At 55.9% G+C, this 20,682-nt stretch overlaps 3 protein-coding genes across 5 annotated transcripts; 1 reads left to right on the top strand and 2 right to left on the bottom strand.

Moving 5' to 3' along the window:
* The first annotated feature begins 1,798 nt into the window (after positions 1-1,798).
* Positions 1,799-12,368, top strand: CRLF1 (cytokine receptor like factor 1). Of its 3 annotated transcripts, none has more exons than XM_037028777.1 (9): positions 1,799-1,921; positions 6,777-7,058; positions 7,391-7,520; positions 7,653-7,822; positions 8,814-8,971; positions 9,050-9,218; positions 11,247-11,434; positions 11,524-11,571; positions 12,038-12,368. In XM_037028777.1, exons 1-9 carry the CDS (start codon positions 1,810-1,812, stop codon positions 12,056-12,058), a joined length of 1,278 nt encoding a protein of 425 aa, XP_036884672.1. In that variant the 5' UTR covers positions 1,799-1,809; the 3' UTR covers positions 12,059-12,368. The 3 variants fall into 3 exon arrangements, with proteins under 3 accessions (XP_036884672.1, XP_036884673.1, XP_036884674.1); XM_037028778.1 differs by having other exon boundaries at positions 11,529-11,571; XM_037028779.1 differs by lacking the exon at positions 11,524-11,571.
* Positions 12,369-12,763: 395 nt separating this feature from the next.
* On the bottom strand, positions 12,764-15,713 carry REX1BD (required for excision 1-B domain containing). Its single transcript, XM_037028665.1, is given in 4 exon segments — positions 12,764-12,985; positions 14,631-14,800; positions 14,803-14,984; positions 15,688-15,713. Coding segments are annotated over 4 exon segments (552 nt in total). The 3' UTR covers positions 12,764-12,811.
* Positions 15,714-16,756: 1,043 nt separating this feature from the next.
* On the bottom strand, positions 16,757-18,605 carry UBA52 (ubiquitin A-52 residue ribosomal protein fusion product 1). The gene is made up of 4 exons (XM_037028697.1): positions 18,483-18,605; positions 17,835-17,921; positions 17,028-17,130; positions 16,757-16,945 (listed from the first exon to the last, which is right to left on the bottom strand). The coding sequence occupies exons 1-4, from the start codon at positions 18,583-18,585 to the stop codon at positions 16,852-16,854; spliced, it is 387 nt and encodes a 128-aa protein (XP_036884592.1). The 5' UTR covers positions 18,586-18,605; the 3' UTR covers positions 16,757-16,851.
* Positions 18,606-20,682: the final 2,077 nt, after the last annotated feature.

Genomic DNA, 20,682 nt, shown 5'->3' on the forward strand with positions numbered 1-20,682 from the left:
AAACTGAGACCTGGCGACTGCCTCTGCCCCCAAAACACACGCCCCCAGCTCAGTGTTATGTTAAGCACTTTTAGATTGTGGGGCACTCTGCTGCATTGCATTTCCCCACAGAAACCCTCAGGCTGGCTAGAAGTCACCCACTGTGCCCAGGGAGAAACTGAGGCATAGGCTTGGCTGGTCCCAATAAAAGGCTTCATTTAGGACCCCCTCCCTTCCCCCAGGACTCCATCCTCCAATTCTCTTTTCTGACTCTCTAGGGTCTCGGTTGGAGACCTAAGTAACAGAGGTGGAGTGGTCCTTGAGCAAACAAGGTTGAGGCTCCTGAGCCCCTCTCAATCACTTTTATCCCCTTGGCAAATTAGGGACAAGGGTGAAGGGTTCCGGCCTCTAAGGGAGAGTTAGAGACCTTCCCCTCTGAGGACACACGACTAGGGGCGGGGCTTCCACTCAAACGGCCCGCTGGGCTGGAACTCTCATTTCAGGTGCCCTTTCACCTCGGCCTTGGGGATCAGGAACTCTTTTATCCTGGGCGCACTGATCAGCTAGGGACCGAGAGCAGTGGGATGAGGCATCCGGGAACCGGGTTTCGACACCCAAGCAATGGCCAAAAATAATAACATTGAGAAGGATTCCTGCGCAAAAAAAAAAAAAAGTAAGACAAACTAGCATCGCTCCGGGCAGTCGGCGTTACCTGCTGTCGGCGGGCGGCGGCCGCCGGAAAGATTACTCACTGCGTGGCGCACCCCACCCGCTGGCCGTTGAGCGGATTTTTTCCGGGGGGGGGGGTGTCAATGAGTCGCGGAGGTGCTCCTTACCGCTTTTCTCCTGGACATCGCTCTCGTCCGCAGGCTGGACCCTCACAGGGCCCGGTCCCTGCTCCCACGGGGGCCCAATTCCCTCGCTTGCCCACGTGGGAGTTCCCTCCTGAGGCCCCCCAGGCGCCCCGAAGAACCCCAGCCTCATCCCGTGCGAGAAGGACAGCTGACCTAGAGTGAGGGCCCAGGGACTCCTTACTTCCAGCTTTTTCTCCGTCTTCCCTCCAGCAAAGCCTGGGCCGGGAGTTGCCCGCGGAAGACGGGGGAGAGGTGGGATGCAGTGAGAGGGGGGCTGTTGGGCCGTGACTGGTTGGACCCGTGCGCCCCTGGCGTGGGGAGAGAAGGGGACGACTTTCAGGCCCCAGGGGAGGAAGGGGGTCTGGACATGGAAACTGGTGGGGCTCAGGGACCACTCAGTGGGGTGTGGGGACCAAAGCTGGGGTGGGGGCTAGAAAGAGGATTACGGCGGGGGTGCGGGGAGCGAGCCAGGGCTGAGGGCCACAGGGGACACTGAAGCGGCACGAGGCCGAAAGCAGGGTGCAGGAAAGTGGGCAGGAATATGAAACAGAGTTGGGGGCGCCAGGTCCCACATTGGGAGTGCGGAGCCTGGAGCTGGTTGGGTGCAAATGGGAAGTCTCCGGCCGTAGGGGTTGAGTGGGAGGGGGATCTGGGCCAGGGGACCGGGCGCGCGCGGTGCGCGGCGGGGCGGAGGCCGGACGGGTGGGGCGCGCAGTGCCCGCGGGCGGGCGGGCAACGGAGAAGCCGGTGCGGGGCTTGTCGCTCCCAGCCCCCCCCAGGGCCGGGCCGGGCCGGGGGCGGGGCCGGGCGGGGCCAGCGGCGCATTAGCGCCTTGTCAATTCGGCTGCTCAGACTTGCTTCGGCCTCCCCGCCCGCGCCCAGCGACGTGCGGGCTGCCCAGCCCGCGCCCTCCCGCGCCCCGCGCCGCCGCTGCCGCTGCCGCTGCCCGCCGCGCGCCCCCGGCAGCGCCGGCCCCATGCCCGCCGGCCGCCTGGGCCCCGCCGCCCAATCCGCGCGGCGGCCGCCGCCGCTGCTGCCCCTACTGCTGTTCTGCGTCCTCGGGGCGCCTCGAGACGGATCAGGAGCCCGTGAGTACCCAGCGCCCTGCTCTCCCTTTCCCGCCTGGGAGGAGTGAGTGCGCCCTGGGGGCAGCCGCGGGGGGGGCGGGGAGGGAGCGCAGGCGCCACCTGGACAGCCCGGGAACAAAGGAAGGCGCCCCCGGCACGGCCCTCGGGGCTCCCTCACCTGCGGGGCGCACAGCGCAGCAGTCCACTGGCCCGCGGGTCCGGCTTCCGCGCCCGAGGCCTTACCTGGGCCGCCCGGCGCAGGACTCCTGGCCCGGACCCCGGAGTTTCGGGGGCCGCGGCCTGGGACCCTCTGCATGCCGGGACTCGGCGGGCGCACGCAACAGCGTCCGCGGACTCCGAGCCGCGGAGACCGCGGGGCACCGCTCCTGGGCGGGGGCGCACGCGGAAGGCGCGCTGGGTGCCGGCCCCGAGCACCCCCCGGTGGAGAGATGAGCCCCACGAGGAAGGCGGGGCGGGAGGGGGGCGGCTCTGGCCGCCTGGCGCGCGGCCCGGGGTCCCCGGGGACGCGCCTCTCCGCGGGCCGGCGCCGCCGCCCTCCCCCGGCGGGACACCGCGCGAGGGGGTCCTCGGAGTCCCAGTCACTGGAGCAGCTCGGGACTGTTACCGCCCGGGCTGCTTTGGGCTGGGAGCCTCCAGCAAGAGAAATCTTTGTGAGCCAGTGGGTGAGAGGGAGAGGAATCGGGAGCCAGCGAGTCTGGGCACCGCGGGCCCAGCCTTGGGTGGGGGTGGGGGGCCCAGAAACTCGCAGCTGGGCAGGCCGAGACCCCCGCTCCGTCGGGAGCTCCTGGCCTTGGCATTCTCTGTCCCCTACCCCCTCCAGGACATCGTCTCTACATCCAGACCCGCTCTGGGACACACCCAGAGGAACACAAAGACATACTGGCTTGTGGCCCGTCACCCTGGCCCTCAGACGCATACACTGAATCCCAGATGCATATTCGCACACCATCGGGGAGCGCGCACATTCCATCCCTGGCACACACACTTTCCTGGTCACAAATTCATTCCTCAGGGAATATAACACAGGAGCACACACGCAGGCAAAGCCTGCCCTGGACACTCAAAGTCACTCCACATACTACGTCCAGACATGCAGGTCACCTCAGGTGGACACTCACTGCTGCCCAGGACGCCCCACACTACAAACAGCTGTCTGCAGGCTCCCTGCGGTGCTCCTCCAGAGAGGGCAGGGTCTGGGCACCCCCTAGGGGCACTTGCTGAAAACCCAGCAGTCTCCGACGCCTGGGCAGGTGAGGGGCCCCAGGCCCTCTCTGGATCCCTGACGGCTTTGCCAGACAGTGGGCAGCGCCTGTGAGTGCCAGTGTTCACAGCAGGCTTTGTTTCCAGCCTATAGAGCAGCAGGGAAGGTGGTGGTGGGGAGGTGGCCTTTGTACGTGTGTTTTTTCCTTTAAGGGGAAAGAAATTAAATAAAAGATTCTCACACCTCGGCAATATGTTTCTACTTACGGTGTGTCTTAGCACCTGACCAGCAGGCGGGTGGGTCGTAAAGTGTCTGCAGGTACCAGCGGGATGGGAGATGGGGACCCCTGTGGGGACCTCAGGATGGAGGCCACCCTCCTGCATTGCTTGCAGAGAATCTCACACTTTTCCCTTTTAAAACACATGGTGTTCCTTTTTAATAACGGCAGTGGCTCCAGATTGGAAAGTGGGGAAGGGAAATACTTTTAAAGGCCCCAGCTCTGCGGGAATGGCAGGGATGTAGGATGGAAGGGCTGTCCAAAAGCCTAGCCCAGGGATCTGCTTTGGGGAGCCTTCTAGGAGGCCCCCCAATCAAGCCAAGGGCCCCCTAACCTCAGTGGGCTTTTCCCAGCTGCTTTGCTGCGGAATGTTTGCATCCCAGTCCTGAGTGCCTTGGCCCATTATTTGGGGAGTGCACAGCCAGCCAGGACCTCAGAGCTGGGAGGAGCTGTAATCCTAATAGTTCCTAGGTACTCTGGACCTTGCAATCACATTTCATTAATCTCCCCAGCAGGTAGGTATATTTTCCTCCCCTTTTATGGAAGAGGAAACTGAGAACAGGAGAGGGGAACCCAATTGCCTAGGTGATCCATCTGGGATTGGCACCCACATTACAAGAGAAGAAGGCCTCCCTCTGACCTTTCCTGCTGGAGCTTCGGGTGGTGGTGGTGGGGGGGGGCTAGCCTGTCCAGGCCCGCCTGGCCTTGCCCTCTCGCCCTGTCCCCCGCCCAGCCCTTGGAGGGCAGCTGCAGCTGCTGGCAAGCAAGCAGTGCTAGTCCAGGCCAGGTGGGTGTGGCAGAGGGGCAGTGCCCCCCAGCGAGGACCCCCCAGAAAGCTCATTCCTGACTAGACTTTGACGATGGGTGGGGTGGCAAGAGGGATGTAATCCACCCCTGAGGACTGGGAGTGGGTCTGGGGTCCTTGCAGGCCAGGCCTGCCCATGTCCCGCACCCTGCTGGAGGTGGGGGCAGGCAGGAAGTGGTGGGTGGGCCGGGGCAGAGATGCTGGCACGCCCGAGTTCATGCAGGAGGAATTCTGAATTAGCCAGCGGCTGGCTGCCTGGGACCTCCAGGGCGGCCCCCTGGTCCCCCCCTCACCCCGCCCCAGCCTCCCCCGCCTCCTCGGCTCTGGCCCGCTCACCCGGCTCTTTCGCACGGATGCTGAGACCTCCGGAGAGCCCTGGGCCAAGCCTGAAACGCAACTGTGATCCCAGGCTCCAGCGAGATAGAGCCCTCAAGCCAAGATTGCCCCGGGAAAATCATCAGGGCTGGCCCATGGAGCCCGATCCACCCGACCTCTCCCATTTAGGGCAGTGAAGGCCAGCATAAGGCAGCGGTTGGCATTGTGGGGGCGGAGAAGGGTTGCTTCTAGGGGGCCAGGATCATCCTGTCCTTGGCGGCCATCTCAAAGAAGCTGGCTGCCTCCCCTCTGCCCCCTTGCAGTCAGTCCCTTCTAACTGTTGCCTGGGGATCCTTTAAAAACGCAAATCCCTTCCCTGTTCAGAACCCTGGAATACTCCCTGCCAGTCAGGCCCCTGCTGACCTCCCAGACCTCATTTCCTATTATTCCTGCCCCAGGACTTTTGCACTTGCTGCTCCCACTGCCTGGATACTCTCTCCTACGTATTTTTGTGGCTACTTCTTTCATTTTATTCAGATCTCAGCTCAAATGCCACCTCCCTGAACACGCCTCCTGGACCATTGAGCTGCCACGACTGACTCGTGCTTTACTTTGTCCCTATTCTCTTAGATACTATTTGTTCTTTTTCCTGCTGCTCTCTTGAATTCAAGGCCCATAAGGGCTGGAGCCTTGGGTATCTTGGTCACCATGGTGCCCCCAGCTCCTGGCACACTATAGGTGATCAGTGAATGAAGGATTGAACACACGAGTTAATGAATCCCTCCAACTGCTTTTGGTGGAGGGAGGCTTCTTTTCAGAGACGCAGAGAAGTAAAGTGCCTGGACTGAACTTCCACGGTGATCTGGGGGCATTCGAACCCAGGTCAGCCTGGCTTAAAGGTCCCACAGGGTTGTTCTTATGACAATATTTTCACTCCTCAAACAACTGTGTGTTTGACATCATGATGCCCACTTCCCAGATAGGTAGACTGAGACTCGGGGAGGGGTGCCAGGGGCTTGGACTATGAGTACCCTCCCCCTTCTCTGGCCCTTGGTTTCCCTGTGGGTAAAACAGTCTCCTCTTAGGTTCCTATCTCCAGAAGAGGGAGCCCTGGCCATCCCTGAGGGCCAGTGCTCAGCACCCAACCCAGTTTAGGAAGTCATTTCCCAGAATCTGATCATCATAATGGCCCTGGGGACCAGGAACTTTCTTGTTCCCATTTTGAAGATTAGGAAAAATGAGTCAAAGGGCAGAGTAAGTCAAGGGACTGAGTCAGGTCCCTTCGGATGGTGGTTGAGGACCTAGAACTTGCCTCAGACACCTTCTATTCCCGTATAGCGCAGGACTTTGGAGATGGAGAGATCTAGGTTTGAATAGTGTATCCTTCCCTCAGTCAATGACCTTAGGCAGGGGACTTGATCTCTCAGAGCCTTGAGTTTTTTAATCTATAAAAAGCAGGTTGTTCGCCCTGGCCAGGTAGCTCAATTGATTAGAGCATCATTCCTATAGGCCAAGGTTGTGTGTTCCCTTTCCAATCAGGGCACATGCAAGAATCAACCAATGAATGCATAAATAAGTGGAATAACAAATAAATGTTTCTGTCTCTCTAAAATCAATCAATAAAACATGCTGGCTTAGAAAAAAAGGATTTTCATAGGGAGTCCCCCTACAGACACCTACTGTGTGTGAGGCCCTCAGGATATAAGAGCAAGGACTCACAATCTTTTATTTCTAATTACCAAAAATGAAATTAAATAATTTAAAAAAGGCAGAAAGTGTAGGGTTTGTCTCACAAACAAGAGTGACCTGAAAGTGAGTGGGCTTTTTTGCCTGAGTTTTGTAACCCCTCAGAGCCTTGAGTAGGTCAGTGATGGAGTGACTTGCATGAACTAACTGAACCTGTTTGCTTATCTGTAAAATGGGAATAATAAACCCTGGCTAGGTAGCTCAGTTGGTTAGAGTCTCATCCTGAAAAGTTAGGATTGCAGGTTTGATATTGGGTCAGGACACACACACAAATCAACCAATGAATGCATAAATAAGTGAAAAACAAGTTAGTTTCTTTTTCTGTCCCTATCTCCCCTTCCCTTCCTCCCTCCCTTCCTTTCTCTCTCTAAAATTTAAAAAAAAGGGGGGAGCGGGAAGATAATAGTAAAGAGCACCTTTGCAGGATGGTTGCGTGTCCTGGAGGTCCTGGCCTGGCGGGGCACAGGGCAGTTCCATCCCAGGCCTGATAGGCCCTCTTCTCTGACCCCAGACACAGCTGTGATCAGCCCCCAGGACCCCACGCTCCTCATCGGCTCCTCCCTGCAGGCCACGTGCTCAGTGCACGGGGACCCACCAGGCCCCACCGCAGAGGGCCTCTACTGGACCCTCAACGGGCGCCGTTTGCCCCCTGAGCTCTCTCGTGTGCTCAACGCTTCCACCCTGGCTCTAGCCCTGGCCAACCTCAATGGATCCAGGCAGCAGTCGGGGGACAACCTCGTGTGCCACGCCCGAGATGGCAGCATACTGGCGGGCTCCTGCCTCTATGTTGGCCGTAAGTGGGCCCCAGGACACTCAGGGGTAGCTTTGGGGGGCAGCATCTCCCTCTGGAGAGGGGCATGAATCATGGGCCCTCTGGCCCAGGGCTGGATGGGGGGCATGGACGCTTGCATGGATTGAGAGGTATAAACCTCTAGGGTGGGAGTGAGTGTCTGGAGAGCCACCCCTTTTGCCCTGATCCCCAAGAGAGCTCTTTCAGGGGGGCCATGACAATATCCATCCTGCCCACCCTCCTTCCACTCTAAGGTGGGGACTGGCTGGTGACCGGCAGCTCCTCTGCCTGTCCTCAGCCAGTCCAGACCCTCAGCCCCTGCACCCCCTCTTCAGTGCCCCCAGAGAAACCTTTCAACATCAGTTGCTGGTCCAAGAACATGAAAGACCTGACATGCCGCTGGACTCCCGGGGCCCATGGAGAGACCTTCCTCCACACGAACTACTCCCTGAAGTACAAGCTGAGGTTGGTGGTGGCCCTGGGTGACATTTGTCCCAGACTGAGGCCTTTACCAAACCTGCCTGCCCTCTCTGAGCCCAGTGTCCCATCTGTATTCTGGTGCTGCCCTAGTAAGTGTCCCCCGCCTTCCCCCTGCAGGTGGTATGGGCAGGACAACACGTGTGAGGAGTACCACACAGTCGGACCTCACTCCTGTCACATCCCCAAGGACCTGGCCCTCTTTACCCCCTACGAGATCTGGGTGGAAGCCACCAACAGGCTGGGCTCAGCCCGCTCAGACGTGCTCACCCTGGACATCCTGGATGTGGGTGAGACACCCCTTGGGGTGGATCCTGCCCCCCACCAACCCCAGCCATGGCTGCATCTCTGGTCCAACACTGATGGTTGGGTGGGGAGTACCCGTCGATCCCTAGCCCCCTGAATTAGCCAGGATATTTCCACTCTGAGGAGAATACCTGGCCTGGCCCCCTTCACCAAAGCCCAGGTGTACTGGAGGGCCCCCACCCCTCAGCTGGGAGGGGATGCCCAGGTCTCAGGCACCCCAGGAAGCCACAGCCTGGAGCTGGGGGGGGGGGGTGTTCCAGGCAGGAGGCAGGAAATGGATGATCTGCAGCAGAATTGGGCCTAATCTAATTAGGGTGTTTCTCAGCCCTGAGCAGGCCTGTGCCTTAACCCTTTCGGACCCTCTCCGAGGCCTCAGGGGGAGAGCTAGCTCTCCCTCCTTCCCACAGGGCTCCTAAAAGAATCCCAGATTCCTCCTGGCTTGGAGCTACCCCTATCCCAGCCTGCTTCCCACTTGTTTCCTGAAGTCTTGAATCTCTAGTGGGCATGTTCTCAGCTTCAGTTGTCCCTCTGCACCCAGCAAGTCCCTCCCATCTGGCCCTCCCATCTGGTCAACATAATGATGACCTTTGTAAGGTGGAAAGGAGCTGGAGGTGAGGGTCCGATGGTCCCCTGGCCTCCTGGGAATAATAATAATAATAATAATAATAATAATAATAATAATAATAATATCAGCTAGGCAGTGTCTGCTTTTGCAGAATTCCCAGAAGATAGGATTATGTTGCTCCTGTCACAGATAATAATGGTGATAACAGCTAACATTAATTGAGTGCTTCTAGGCGCTGAGTGTTTCCCGAATATTGTCTAATGTAATCCACCCGTCTTCCAGGGGGGGTGGAGTGGGGAGAACGGAAGCAGGTGCCACCTAAGCCATGTGCTCTGGGATTTGAACCTAGTTAGGGGCCAGCCGGGTCAGAGGAGCCTGTGACTAAGCCCCGCCCCCACTCCGCCCCGCAGTGACCACGGATCCCCCGCCCGACGTGCACGTGAGCCGAGTAGGGGGCCTGGAGGACCAGCTGAGCGTTCGCTGGATTTCCCCGCCGGCCCTCAAGGACTTCCTCTTCCAAGCCAAGTACCAGATTCGCTACCGCGTGGAGGACAGTGTGGATTGGAAGGTGTCCGCCCCCGTCCCCCGGCCCCGCCCTGGCCCGGTGTGACCCGCCCAGACCTCTGACCTTGCCCTTGCTGCCCAGGTGGTGGATGACGTGAGCAACCAGACCTCGTGTCGCCTGGCAGGCCTGAAGCCAGGCACCGTGTACTTCGTGCAAGTGCGCTGCAACCCCTTTGGCATCTATGGCTCCAAAAAGGCAGGGATCTGGAGCGAGTGGAGCCACCCCACGGCCGCCTCCACCCCCCGCAGCGGTGAGCATCCCAACAGGCCTAGGGGTTACAGGGACAGCCCTAAATCAGCCTGAGCTTCTGTTTTCTTGTATTTTGTTTCTCCAGGAGAACAGAGATCTCAAACTGGTGGCCCTGGGGCCAAATTTGGCCCCTGAATCTATTTTCTTTGACCTGTCATTTGAAAAAAAAGAAAACCACACATTTGATTTACTTGCACACATTTAAAAACAGAAAGTTTTTGCCCTAGCTGGTATGGCTCAGTGGATTGAGCACCAACCTGCGAACCGAAGGGTTCAATTCTCAGTCTGGGCACATGCCTGGGTTGCGGGGCCGTAAGAGGCAACCACACATTGATGTTTCTCTCCTCTTTCTCCCCCTCTTCCCCTCTCTAAAAATTAATTAATTAATTATTTTAAAAAACCAAGAAGTTTTAACACATATCTTAGATACCCTAGGGAAATTTTCTAGATGTAACAGGACAGAACCAGTGTTGCTTCACAGCCCCTATCAGCAAAGGCCGCCCCTTTATGCCTGGTCCTCTCTCTCCAGTTGCCTCATCCCCAACTGGCCCTTTTCACCCACCTGTACCTCCTCCCCAGTCCTTAAGGGCAAGTGAGTTTGAGACCCCTGCTTTCCTGGGCTGCCAACTGTCCCTCTGATGGGCCTCAGTTTCCCCTTCTGACCCAGGTAGGGGGCTGGGGATGATCAGAGAAGCAAAAGGGGTCTGGCTCTTATTGCAGTCTGGGGTTCCTCTTAGCCCAGAGACCTTCATTCTCTCTTTTGTGAAATGATATGAAATCTGTTACTTGAAATGTCTGGCTTCAGCTTACCCATCTGGAAAGTGGGGGCGATAATGACTGCTGTCTCAGGCTGTTGTGCAGGTGAGATGCAGTGCGATAACCCACAGAAAGTGCCCTCATAGTGAGCACCACCTAAGCCTCCCTCCCCCTTCTCCTCCCATCCTTTCACTGAAAGGGTGGCCCCCTTTTCTCAGGTGAGGACACTGGCCCCAGGAGGTTTAGCCAGCCCCCAAAGTCATACAAGAATCTGAACTCAATTTGCTGGAAGTCCAGGCCCATGCTCACTTCTGGGATGATGGGGAAGCCAAGGCCCAGAGAGGGTCTCAGAACCAGGGAGGGGCAGAGCCTAGCTCAAGTCAGCTAGCTCCCCAGCCCCCATTGTGGGGCCCTCCAGGTTCTGGGGTGGGCGGAGCTAGCGTGACTGGGAGGGGCTGAGCCTTGGCCCCTGCTCGTGCCCAGCACCTGCGATTCTTGCACGGGAGCCAGCAGGCGGCTGCGTCTGCAGAGGAGGCTAGGGAGACTGGGGGAGGCCAGCAGGGGCCTGGGCTGTGCCAGGGCCTGTCAGCGGGTCCCCTGTGTTATTTATGACGTGAGGCCGATGTCCTTATCCGCTGGCCTGTTTGGGGCTGGCTGAGTTGAGCAGCTGTACCGGCAGGCGGCCCTCCCATCTGGCCCTCCCACCCGCTCCTCATCCCATTGGCTCATGCTCCCAGGGGCTGTCTGTCACTCTGTCACTCTCTTCCCCGCTCTCTCTTTCTGCCTTTCTTGGTTTCGATCCCCAGGCTTTCTGTCCCCCCCACTTTCTCCATACCTCGTCCTCCTCTGAATTTCCTTGTCTGACCCTCATGGCGTTGGTCTTCTCTGTATCTCCCGTCTCTCTTTGTCCCCACCTCTCAATCTCTGCCTCTGTTTCTCTCTCCCTTTTTCTGTCCCATGCTCTTTCTCAGCGTCTCATCCCCTGGGCCTTGACTTCTCACCTCTCCAACTCCCTCCTCTCACACCTGGCTCAGGCCACAGGAATCGAGTTCCTGGAGATGTGGAGGGGGAGGCCCTTCCTTTCCCAACCCTCCCCACCTCCTCAGGGGCGCAGCTGGGCTGCTGGGCTGGGCGGTGGGGAGGACCCTGTCTGGCCTCATGGAAATGGGGGGGAGGTCCCCGAGGGGAACGCAATCTGCCGCGCGGGGACCCTCTCTGCTGCCCGCGCGCGCCCTCTGTCGGGTTCGCCCTGACGCTGCCGCTCCGCCCTCAGAACGGCCGGGTCCGGGCGGCGGGGCCTGCGAGCCACGGGGCGGAGAGCCGAGCTCGGGGCCCGTGCGGCGCGAGCTCAAGCAATTCCTGGGCTGGCTCAAGAAGCACGCATACTGCTCAAACCTCAGCTTCCGCCTCTACGACCAATGGCGAGCTTGGATGCAGAAGTCGCACAAGACGCGAAACCAGGTAGGAAGGAGGGACCCGTGGGCGAAGGATGAGGGGTGGGGCGGAGAGGTAGGTTTGCAGCCCCCAGACACCACCTCCTTCCTTCCAAGCACAGGACGAGGGGATCCTGCCCTCGGGCAGACGCAGCGCGGCGAGAGGTAAGGGGGCCCCAGGTGGATGGGTGATAGGAAGACAGTGGCGCTTCCTGGTGGCCAATAGGCCGTGGGCCTTCCGTTTTATTTACCAGCATTTACTTAGCAACAACTGTGTGCCTGGCCCCCTGGCTTTTAGCCTAGTAAAAGCACCCAACTCCGTGAAAATGGGCAAAGTGGAACGTCATCCTCAGGAATAAATGAACATACTGGCTCGTTAGCATGTTTCAGCGCCTACTGCATGTGGCCCTTTTCCAAAGGCTTTACCTGCAGTACACCCCCTGGGATGGATAGATAGTTTCAGATGGGGAACCAAGGCCCAGGGAGAGGCAGTACCCTTGCCCAGGGTCACTTATCTGAAAGTGGTGGGGCCAGGATCTGAACTGGAGGGAGGGTAGGGGCTCCTCAGTTGATCTGCAGTGCTGGCCTGTCCCAGGCTCCTTGCTTAGCCTGGCTTCCCCTCTGCCTACAGGTCCTGCCAGATAAACTCTAAGGTCTGGAGCTGCCCTTGCTTCGTGGAGACCCAGGGCCACACCCAGACTGGGGCCACCTCTGTACCCTCACTTCATGGTACCTGAACACCTTTGGCAGGAGGGAGCTGGAATGGGCACTGAGCTCCAGGGATCACATCTCTGTCCTGCATGTGAAGCCACCCTTGGGTCCACCCTGTGGGGAGGAGCATGGGTGAGGGTTGGCCAAGCTGCCCAGAATCCCTCACAAGGTTGAGGGTGAAGAGGAGTCATTACTTCTCTCACCCAGGACCCCACCAAAGAATCTTTTTAAATAAATGAGCTACTTAGGTACCCTGATTGTTAAGGTGAGTTTGGGGCTGCAGAGGCCTGGGGTGGAAACTGTAGAGGACACATGAGGACACTTTGTGATTGAAATCCTCACCTCCTAGAGTTTTAGACATTTTCTTCCCAGGATTAGAACCATGTTTCTAAGCTCCTTGGAGAGTGTGATTCAAAACACCAGAATTTGGTCAGTCTGGCAAAAGGGAGTCTCCCACCCTCCATCCCTGCCCCTGTGGGCCCCCCTCACCAGGTATACACACCCCAGCACCCCAGGATGCAGAGACAGTAGATCAGTTGCAGGTGAAGGGTCCTTTATTTGTGTGAGGCATGGTGACCTCAAAGAGGGTTAATAGCCTAGTGGGGCTCAACCCCAGCCAGCTAGCAGTCAAAGCTGGGTGCCCTACCCCTTTCCCATGTCTGACCTCAGGTGGTCCCTGGGGAGTCACCATCAGTCACTCAGCAGATTCTGTATCAAACCTGAGGTCCTGGAGAATCTCGCTGACAGCTTCCATGGTTTTAATTACCCTATAAGAGTGAATGGGAACTATAAATAAAACCCAGATGGGGCAAATTAGCCTCCACTGTACAGCTCTCGGGGGGCTGTGGAAAACCCTGGGCTCCCCTGCCTGCCACCAAACCTCTAGGCAGCATTAGTGTCCAGGAGGGCCATTTGGGTGCCTGGGAATAGGGGTGTTCCTATAGGTCACAGTGGGCAGAGAGAAAAGGTCATCTTGGGTGAGTATCCTATCAAGAGGGTTCACAGTGTTACTGTAGCAGATAAAGGAATGTGCATGTGTGTGTGCTTGGGGAAGGACAGGAATGTGCAGGCATGTGTCCAGTGGCGCCTGGGTGATGTGTCCAAGCTCCAAGTCCAACCATGTGAGCAGGATTGGTATCTGAGATGTACAGCTGTCCCAGAAATGAATAGCAAGTCTGGTGTGGAAACAGAGGGTGTATGCACCCGAGAAATGTGCTATATCTGGGAGCCACCAGGTGCGGACTCCAGTGTGCACACCCTTTGGGCTGTGTGCAGGTCCAGAGGGTCTGATGGTGGCAGCCCTAGGGCACACCTGCCTGGGAGCACGTGCCCAGCCCATGTGCAATAAATCTAGCATAGCCAGGCCACTGGTAGGAGGCACTCACTTCATCATCAGCCCTCGCAGGTGTAGGGTGCCCTCATGATTGCAGCAGGGCCACCTGGTGCAGGAGGCAGGGCAGGAGAGGCAGCAAGGAGGATATCACAGCAGGCAAAGGCTACTACTGCCCCCCCCCCCCATATCAGAGAGGAGACACCAGAAAAGCAGTGAAGGGATGGGGCCACTGGTGGGGTGTGGCAAAAGGTGCTTTGTGTGGGAGGAGCCTGGAATTCAATTAAGAGGGACTCCTGAGGGGGTAGAGTAGGCAAGCCCTAGAGTCAGTGCAGAGTGCCCTGTAGCCTGCACGTAGTGGTATGGGACTAGCAGTCAGCTAGGTATTGGTTGCAGGGGCAGAGTAGATAGAGGCTCATGGTCTTGTGGGCAAGACAGAACGCTGTAATCCCAGGGTGGAAGTAGGCCAAAAATCTAGACTAGGACCCTGATCTTGGAAGTGTGGATGGCCATGGAATCCCAAGTAGAGTGCGATATGGGCGTGGCTTCGCATGGACTTGGTCTGGGAATAGTGTGTTTCAGATGGGATTGGCTGTAGAGGCATAGTACACGGGGCCTTGGAACCCTAGGGCAAGAGTAGGCTCAGAATTTAGGCTAGGGTCTAGGGTTACTCTGAGGGGGGGCAGGGCCTGAAAACCCACCAGGCAGTTGAGGATTGGACCTAAGGCATTAAGAAGAGCCAGAGAGACCTGGCTGGTGTAGTTCAGTGGGTTGAGCACAGGCCTGTGAACCACACGATGGAGGTTCGATTCCCAGTCGGGGCACATGCCTGGGTTGCAGGCCAGTTCCTGGCGGGGGGGACTCACGAGGGGCAACTGTACATTGATGTTTCTCTCCTCTCCTTCCCTTCCTCTTTAAAGATAAACAAATTTTTTTTTTTTTAAAAGAAGAGCCAGAGAGAAGGAGCGTTGGGGTGGGGGCAGGTCATCCAGGACAGCATTAATGTAATCCAGTGGACAGGTGGGGACCAGGTGGCCAGAGAGTCTCGAGTGAAGCCTTAGAGGGCAATTGGGAAGGTATGGGAAGGGGTGGGATCTGGGGCTCCGGGGTCGGGGGTTTTAGTGGATGGTAATGGGCCCTCTGGCCCTTTGCATGAGGGCGCAGAGTAGGCCCAGCAGGCCACAGCGGGAGAGATTAGGCTTTGGAGTATCGAGCAGCAGCAGGTGGCAAGGGTCTGCTGCAGCAGCTGTAGACTGTGCACATGGCACGCGAGCAGCTGCTGTGCTCTGGGGCTGGTCAGCTCGGCCTTCACCCCTAGCACCTCCCACGAGGCGGCGAAGGCCTGGGTCACTTGTGCACTGTGGTTCAGTAGCGCATGAAGTCGTTTGTTGGGACGCTGCGAAGGTACTGGCTGTGTCTCTGTGGCAGAGGGGGTCCTGAGGCTACACCTCCGGGGGTCTCAGACCCTGCACCAACATCGGCCACGTGAAAGCCATTCCCGATAAAGTGTAGACCCGAGTGTGGGAGACACTGATTTCTGCAGAGGAACTAGACCCAACTCTGCGTTTGGGGTAGAGACGCCCTGAGGTGTGTCCTGACGTACCCTGGGTCCCCTCGCAAACCCTGCCCCCCTCTGTCAAAGCAGCTGTGCTGGGACCCAGCTGCACCCCCGGGCACGCCTGATGCAAGCAGACGGCTGAACCCTACGACCCCAGCTCACCCCAGTACCAGCATTTACTCCTCCAGCTTGCCGAAGGCCTGCGCTAGCTCAGCTTGCAATTGGTGGATGCAATGCACCAGTATCCAGGTGTTGGAGGGGGAGTATAAAGCCAGAGCACCCAAGCCCGAAACACCCGACCCGCGCCCGTTTCCGCTCCACCCAGATTCACACAGGGCCGGCCACATTGGTTCCTGGAATTCTAGAGTTCCTCCAGCTGCCGCAACTTCGGGTGATGCGGCCAGCTGGCGCAGCCTCTTGATCATGATTTTGCAGCCACGCCCAGGACATTGCTCCGCTTGGCGCCCCCTACAGGCTCGGAGGTCTCCAGACCGCAGCCCATGGCCCTCCAAATGGGAAACCTTGAAAATGGGACGACCAGGCACTAAGCACCCCTCAACTCTTGTTCTCGCCCAGTGCTTTCTTTAATTTGTCCTTGAGTGTATGTCTGTGTATGTCTCTGGGTGTCTCTCTGTGTATGTCTCTAGACTGTCCCTCAGTTTGTAGGCTGCTATATGCTTACGTCAACACCGACTTCCTTTCACACATCTTTAGTTTCCACACAAGGAAAACCTTGTGCCATCCAACAGTGCACAAGGTTGTGACAAGTGGGACTTCAACTCAGACTCTCAGACTGTATGAAGACCTCAGAATAATCTGAAGGGAGGAGCCTGGGACAGGGGTGAGGTAAATAGTGCTTCATATTAAGGGCAGAAGTGGCTTCCAAGCTTTCCACTGGTGACTGACCACTTAGAACTGATGTTTCCTTTTTCAGCAGTTTAAAAAGGACCATTAAGGTTGTGGTCGCCTGGCTTACAGAGGAGCAAGTGTAGTTTCACAGGGTTGAATCTGAACTGAGATATGGAATGACTGAGATTCCAGCCTTTAGCTGGCAATGCAGGTCTCAGCTAATTTTAGGCATTTTCCAGGCCTGGGTTGCCACCTACATCAAGCCCCAATTGTCCCCCCAAAAACATGGCTTTCTCAGGGTGTCCAGTTAACAGCCAGTCCTCACCTAACTTGCCAAAACATGTCTTTTTTTTTTTAAAGGCCTACTCTTTCAAAATCACTGTTCTCACGTGGGACCCATGTGCTTCTACATCAAAAATTAAGAACAGGTGGATTGAGCGAGGGCCTGCGAACCAGACGATCGCGGTTCGATTCCCAGTCAGGGTACATGCCTGGGTTGCAAACCGGTTCCTTGCAGGCTAACTACCAGCAGGGGATGCACAAAAAGGCAACCATACATTGATGTTTCTCTCCCTCTCTCCTTCCCCTCTAAAAGATAAATAAATAAATAAAATCTTTAAAAAAAAAATTAAGAACAGGTGTTCACTGATAGGTAGGGATAGTTCCACCAGCCTTAGGTCTCCATTCCCATTATAGATGACAGAACTGAGATGGGTGGGCACAACAAGATACATGGAAGAGGACAAGGACCACAACCCATTTTACAGATGAAACCTAAAAGGACAGGACTGCCAAGGGCCCTGCAGAATCAAGTGACATGCAGTCCAGTCCCTAAAGAACATGCCCACTCCCTGCAAACTTTCCCCACTAGACAGACCAGCCACATGGACACCAGTTACTGCTCCAGTCAATGAAAGGGAAACTTTATTGAGGCCCCAGGGTCACAGGGATTAGGCAGAAGACTGCCTTACAGGCCAGAGGAGATGATGGAGGGGTCTTATTTAACTTTCTTCTTGGGGCGCAGGTTGTTGGTGTGGCCACACTTCTTCTTGCGGCAGTTGACAGCGCGGGGGTGCAGGCGGGCATAACACCTGCACAGGGGGAGAAGGGACTGGTTAGAGTACTGACCACTCTCCACCAGGGACAGCTGCTCCCAACCCCAAGCCTACATACTTGCGGCAGATCATCTTGTCACAGTTGTACTTCTGGGCGAGCTGGCGGAGGGAGGGCTCAATGATGCCACCACGAAGACGAAGCACCAAGTGCAGGGTGGACTCTACAATAAATGAGGATTGGGGAGACAGAGTGACTCAGCCTGGGCCCAGGACTTGGTCTATAGGTACAAGGTAGAGCCTTTTAGTGCCCTGTAGACCAGAGATTCTCAGGTCTAACAGGTACACGTTAGCTTCCTTTGGGATATGGCCACACCAGCCTTTGGGGAGTTTGAGGCTAATAAATGCCAACAGCAGTGTCCAGCTGGCTTCCCAACAGTTAAGGTGATTTCTAAGTGTGTGAGGGTGACACTTTATTTTTGCTAGGCAGGATAAAGCTTGACAACCGCCAAGAGTGACACTGATTTCCTTTATAGTAGTTACCACATTACAAACAAACAAACAAAGGCGAGCAAGAATGTGGGAAACTGCTGCCAATTGGAAACACAGGTAGCAATCATGAGATGGATTCCAGGGATGAAAACGTATCTTGCTCAAGTCTCCCCAACCTCCTGTGATCCTCGCTTTAAGAACTACCCCACCCCTGGGGCCAATGAGGCTGTCAGTGCCCAATCTTGGTCCACAGGAACAGGGCAGAGCCCTTCAGTGCCCTGCAGACCAGAGCTTCTCAGGTCTGATGGGTAGTCGTCAGAATCCTTTGGGAGATGGCCACACCAGCCCTCAGGAGTTTGAGGCCAATAAATCCCTGGCTTCCCAACATGTAAGGGCCCTTTCATGGGGCCCTCTTTGGTGAAGACACACCCAGTACCTTTCTGAATGTTGTAGTCTGAAAGAGTGCGGCCATCCTCCAGCTGTTTACCCGCAAAAATCAGTCGCTGCTGGTCAGGTGGGATGCCTATGGATCAAGACATTCTCAGTTACTGAGACTCTGGCAATCCTTACTGGCAGCTCTCCCTCCCCCACAGGACTTCTCCATCATTAATTCTATCCTGGATGGAGTGCCAGCTGGTTCAATCCCCAGTCGGGGATGTGCCAGAAGAAACTGCATGTTGATGTTTCTCTCCTCCTCTTCCTCCAGCCCTCCCCCTCCCTCTTAAAGTAAATAAATAGCCCTGGATGGTTTAGCTCAGTGGATTGAGCACGAGCCTGTGAAGCAAAGGATTTCGGTTCAATTCCCAGTCAGGGCACATGCCTGGGTTGCAAACCAGTTCCCAGCAGGGGACACATGAGAAGCAACCATACATTGATATTTCTCTCCCTCTCTCTTTCTCTTCCCTTCTAAAGATAAATAAAATCTAAAAAATAAATAAATGTTTTAAAAAAAGTAAATAAATAAAAAGAAAAAAATCCTAACCACTCAAAAGGGAAATCCACGTAGAAATGACAAGATGCCTTCCTGAGATTATGCAAGGGAAGCACTGGCAAGGCCTCAGCACCCAGACCTGGCCCAACTTACCCTCCTTGTCTTGGATTTTAGCTTTGACATTCTCAATGGTGTCACTGGGCTCAACCTCAAGGGTGATGGTCTTGCCAGTCAGGGTTTTGACAAAGATCTGCATCTCTGTGTCTGTTGGGGAGGCTGGGACAAAGTAGTGAGTATTGCAGGGCTGAGCATCCTAAACCTGGGCCCTGACTACCAGTCCTGTCCATGGTGACCCCAACTGCAGGCCCACCCAGTGCCTGTTTGTTTCCATCCCTCACAGTCTGCAGATGCAATGAGAAGCATATGCCCTGGGTACCATCATGACAGACATTTTGGTACCATCAATCCATCCACCTACCTTCCTCCCCTCCTCCAGCCCCTGGCCACATGTGCTTCACAAAATACCCTTCCTGAAAGTTGGGTGAGAATCCCATCTTTGTAACCATTACAACTCTAAGCTCATACTCACTTTGGCTTCCTTCTCAGTTACCCCCAAACTTCTCAGACCACACATCTTACCTTTGCTCCAACCCATAATTATCTGCCAACCACGCACCATACTTGTTCACACAGACCACTTTTTCCACTTAAAAAAAAAAAGCCCACAAGACGAACACTACCAGCCTCTACTTACAGATGTTGAAAAGGAGGCAGATTGAGACCCAGCTCGAGAAATGGGAAGGGTTTAACACTTTTAAAGTTATTGGCACTGTTTGGCACGGAAAAAACGTTTACATGTTTAATATCCCACCCCATTAACTCAGATCTGCCCAGGAGACCCATCTCCGCCCCAAGGCCCTGCCAGATAGCTTGAGCCGGTGGCGCGGGAAGACATTCTCTTCCCAAATCAGGTTCGTTTCCCGGGGCCCAGTTGGGGCCTAGAACTCAGGCCCAATATGCCTTCCTTAGCTGACCCGCGGAGCCTGGCTCGCACAATTCGACTGGAGCTGCCCCCTCCGCTGCCCAGCCCCCCGAATTTCCCGCTGCCTCCCGCTTGACCCAGGCCCAAAGCGAACCCGCACGGACGCCACAACCAACGCACTCCTACCGCCTCGTTGAGAAGAAAGAGGGCGGCACAACCGGAAACCGCCAAATCGCCGCTGAGAGCGCCTGCGCACCGAGCACGCTGCACGCATGCGTCACAATTCGCGACGCGCGTAGTGCCCTGCCCCGCCGCCATGATGCGTGCTGGCGAACGAAGCCGCGGTGTTTGTGGGCGAGCGTCTGCCACTTGCTTCCGCCTGTGGGCTTCCGCCTGTGTTTAAATGCGAAGATTGCCACATTTTAATGTGTATTTCCATCCGCAGTCTCAGAGTCGGCAGAAGACCGCACCTTGTGGGCCCTCAAGTAGTTACTGGGTAGAGCAGGCTCTTTTGTGCTTAATCGAAGGCATTAAACAGAGGGTCTTACGGGTTCAGGGTGCGGGAATGTAGTAAAAAAGGTAGGAGGCGGCGCGGGACCCCTGGGAGCCATCTAGACACCCAACATCCAGAATCAGTTATTCTAAAACTTTCTAGTGGTTGTGCGCAGATTTGGGGCGGCGCGCTGGGAAGCAGGGAGAGCAGGTGGGGTCGCTGCGTTTACTCAGGAAAAGGGGGTGGGACCCAGGAGGCTGGTGAAAAGCTAAAAAGTGGCAGGCGCATGAAGGAGGTGAGAACGGAAAAGTTACTTGTAGGTATGGCAGCGTACCTCTTTATTTCCTTGAACTCTTACCGTTACTCCTATGGACCAGGCGAAAGCAGACACTCTCAGGTCTGAGAAGATGCTTTTAGTAACATAATTTCTAAGTGCTTCAAAGATGAAGGGACTCTGAGTTTCTAATGGGGAAGCAGACCCAGCTCAGTGCCCTGTGACTGAGATCTGGAGGAGTTATTCAAGGAGGTAAGGCATAAATTTCGACTGGTGCCATAAGAATCTTTAAAACATGCAATACCTATTTAGTCAGGGGCAATGACCCTGTTCCTTTTAGATTGTCAAATAGAATAACAGCCAACAAAATAGTTGTCCAGTGTGAATGAATCAAAATTACACCTTTTTTTTTTGGTCAGGCAAAAAATATATATATTTTCTGACGTGCTGTGCAATTTTAGTAATTAGTTTATGTGTGCCATGAAATGAAAAAGGTTGAAAAATCACTGAGGTAAGGGAACAGTGTTGTGAGCAAGTGATAGAAACTTGCGTTGTTATGGTTGATGGACCCAACCATGGGGGGAAGCCACTGCTAGGTACATCC

The sequence above is a fragment of the Sturnira hondurensis genome, unplaced genomic scaffold (genome assembly GCF_014824575.4).
Source record: "Sturnira hondurensis isolate 20B ecotype Veracruz unplaced genomic scaffold, ASM1482457v3 Scaffold0020119, whole genome shotgun sequence".
NCBI lineage: Eukaryota > Metazoa > Chordata > Mammalia > Chiroptera > Phyllostomidae > Sturnira > Sturnira hondurensis.

Bases quoted from the DNA above. Each gene is read 5' to 3' on its own strand.
- CRLF1 (XM_037028777.1), top strand. From the start codon at position 1,810: ATGCCCGCCGGCCGCCTGGGCCCCGCCGCCCAATCCGCGCGGCGGCCG. The intron at 1,922-6,776 runs GTGAGTACCCAG...CTCTGACCCCAG, and splicing joins TCGAGACGGATCAGGAGCCC to ACACAGCTGTGATCAGCCCC. The intron at 8,972-9,049 runs GTGTCCGCCCCC...CTTGCTGCCCAG, and splicing joins AGGACAGTGTGGATTGGAAG to GTGGTGGATGACGTGAGCAA.
- UBA52 (XM_037028697.1), bottom strand. From the start codon at position 18,585: ATGCAGATCTTTGTCAAAACCCTGACTGGCAAGACCATCACCCTTGAG. The intron at 17,922-18,482 runs GTAAGTTGGGCC...CTTGATCCATAG, and splicing joins TAAAATCCAAGACAAGGAGG to GCATCCCACCTGACCAGCAG. The intron at 16,946-17,027 runs GTATGTAGGCTT...CCCCCTGTGCAG, and splicing joins GACAAGATGATCTGCCGCAA to GTGTTATGCCCGCCTGCACC.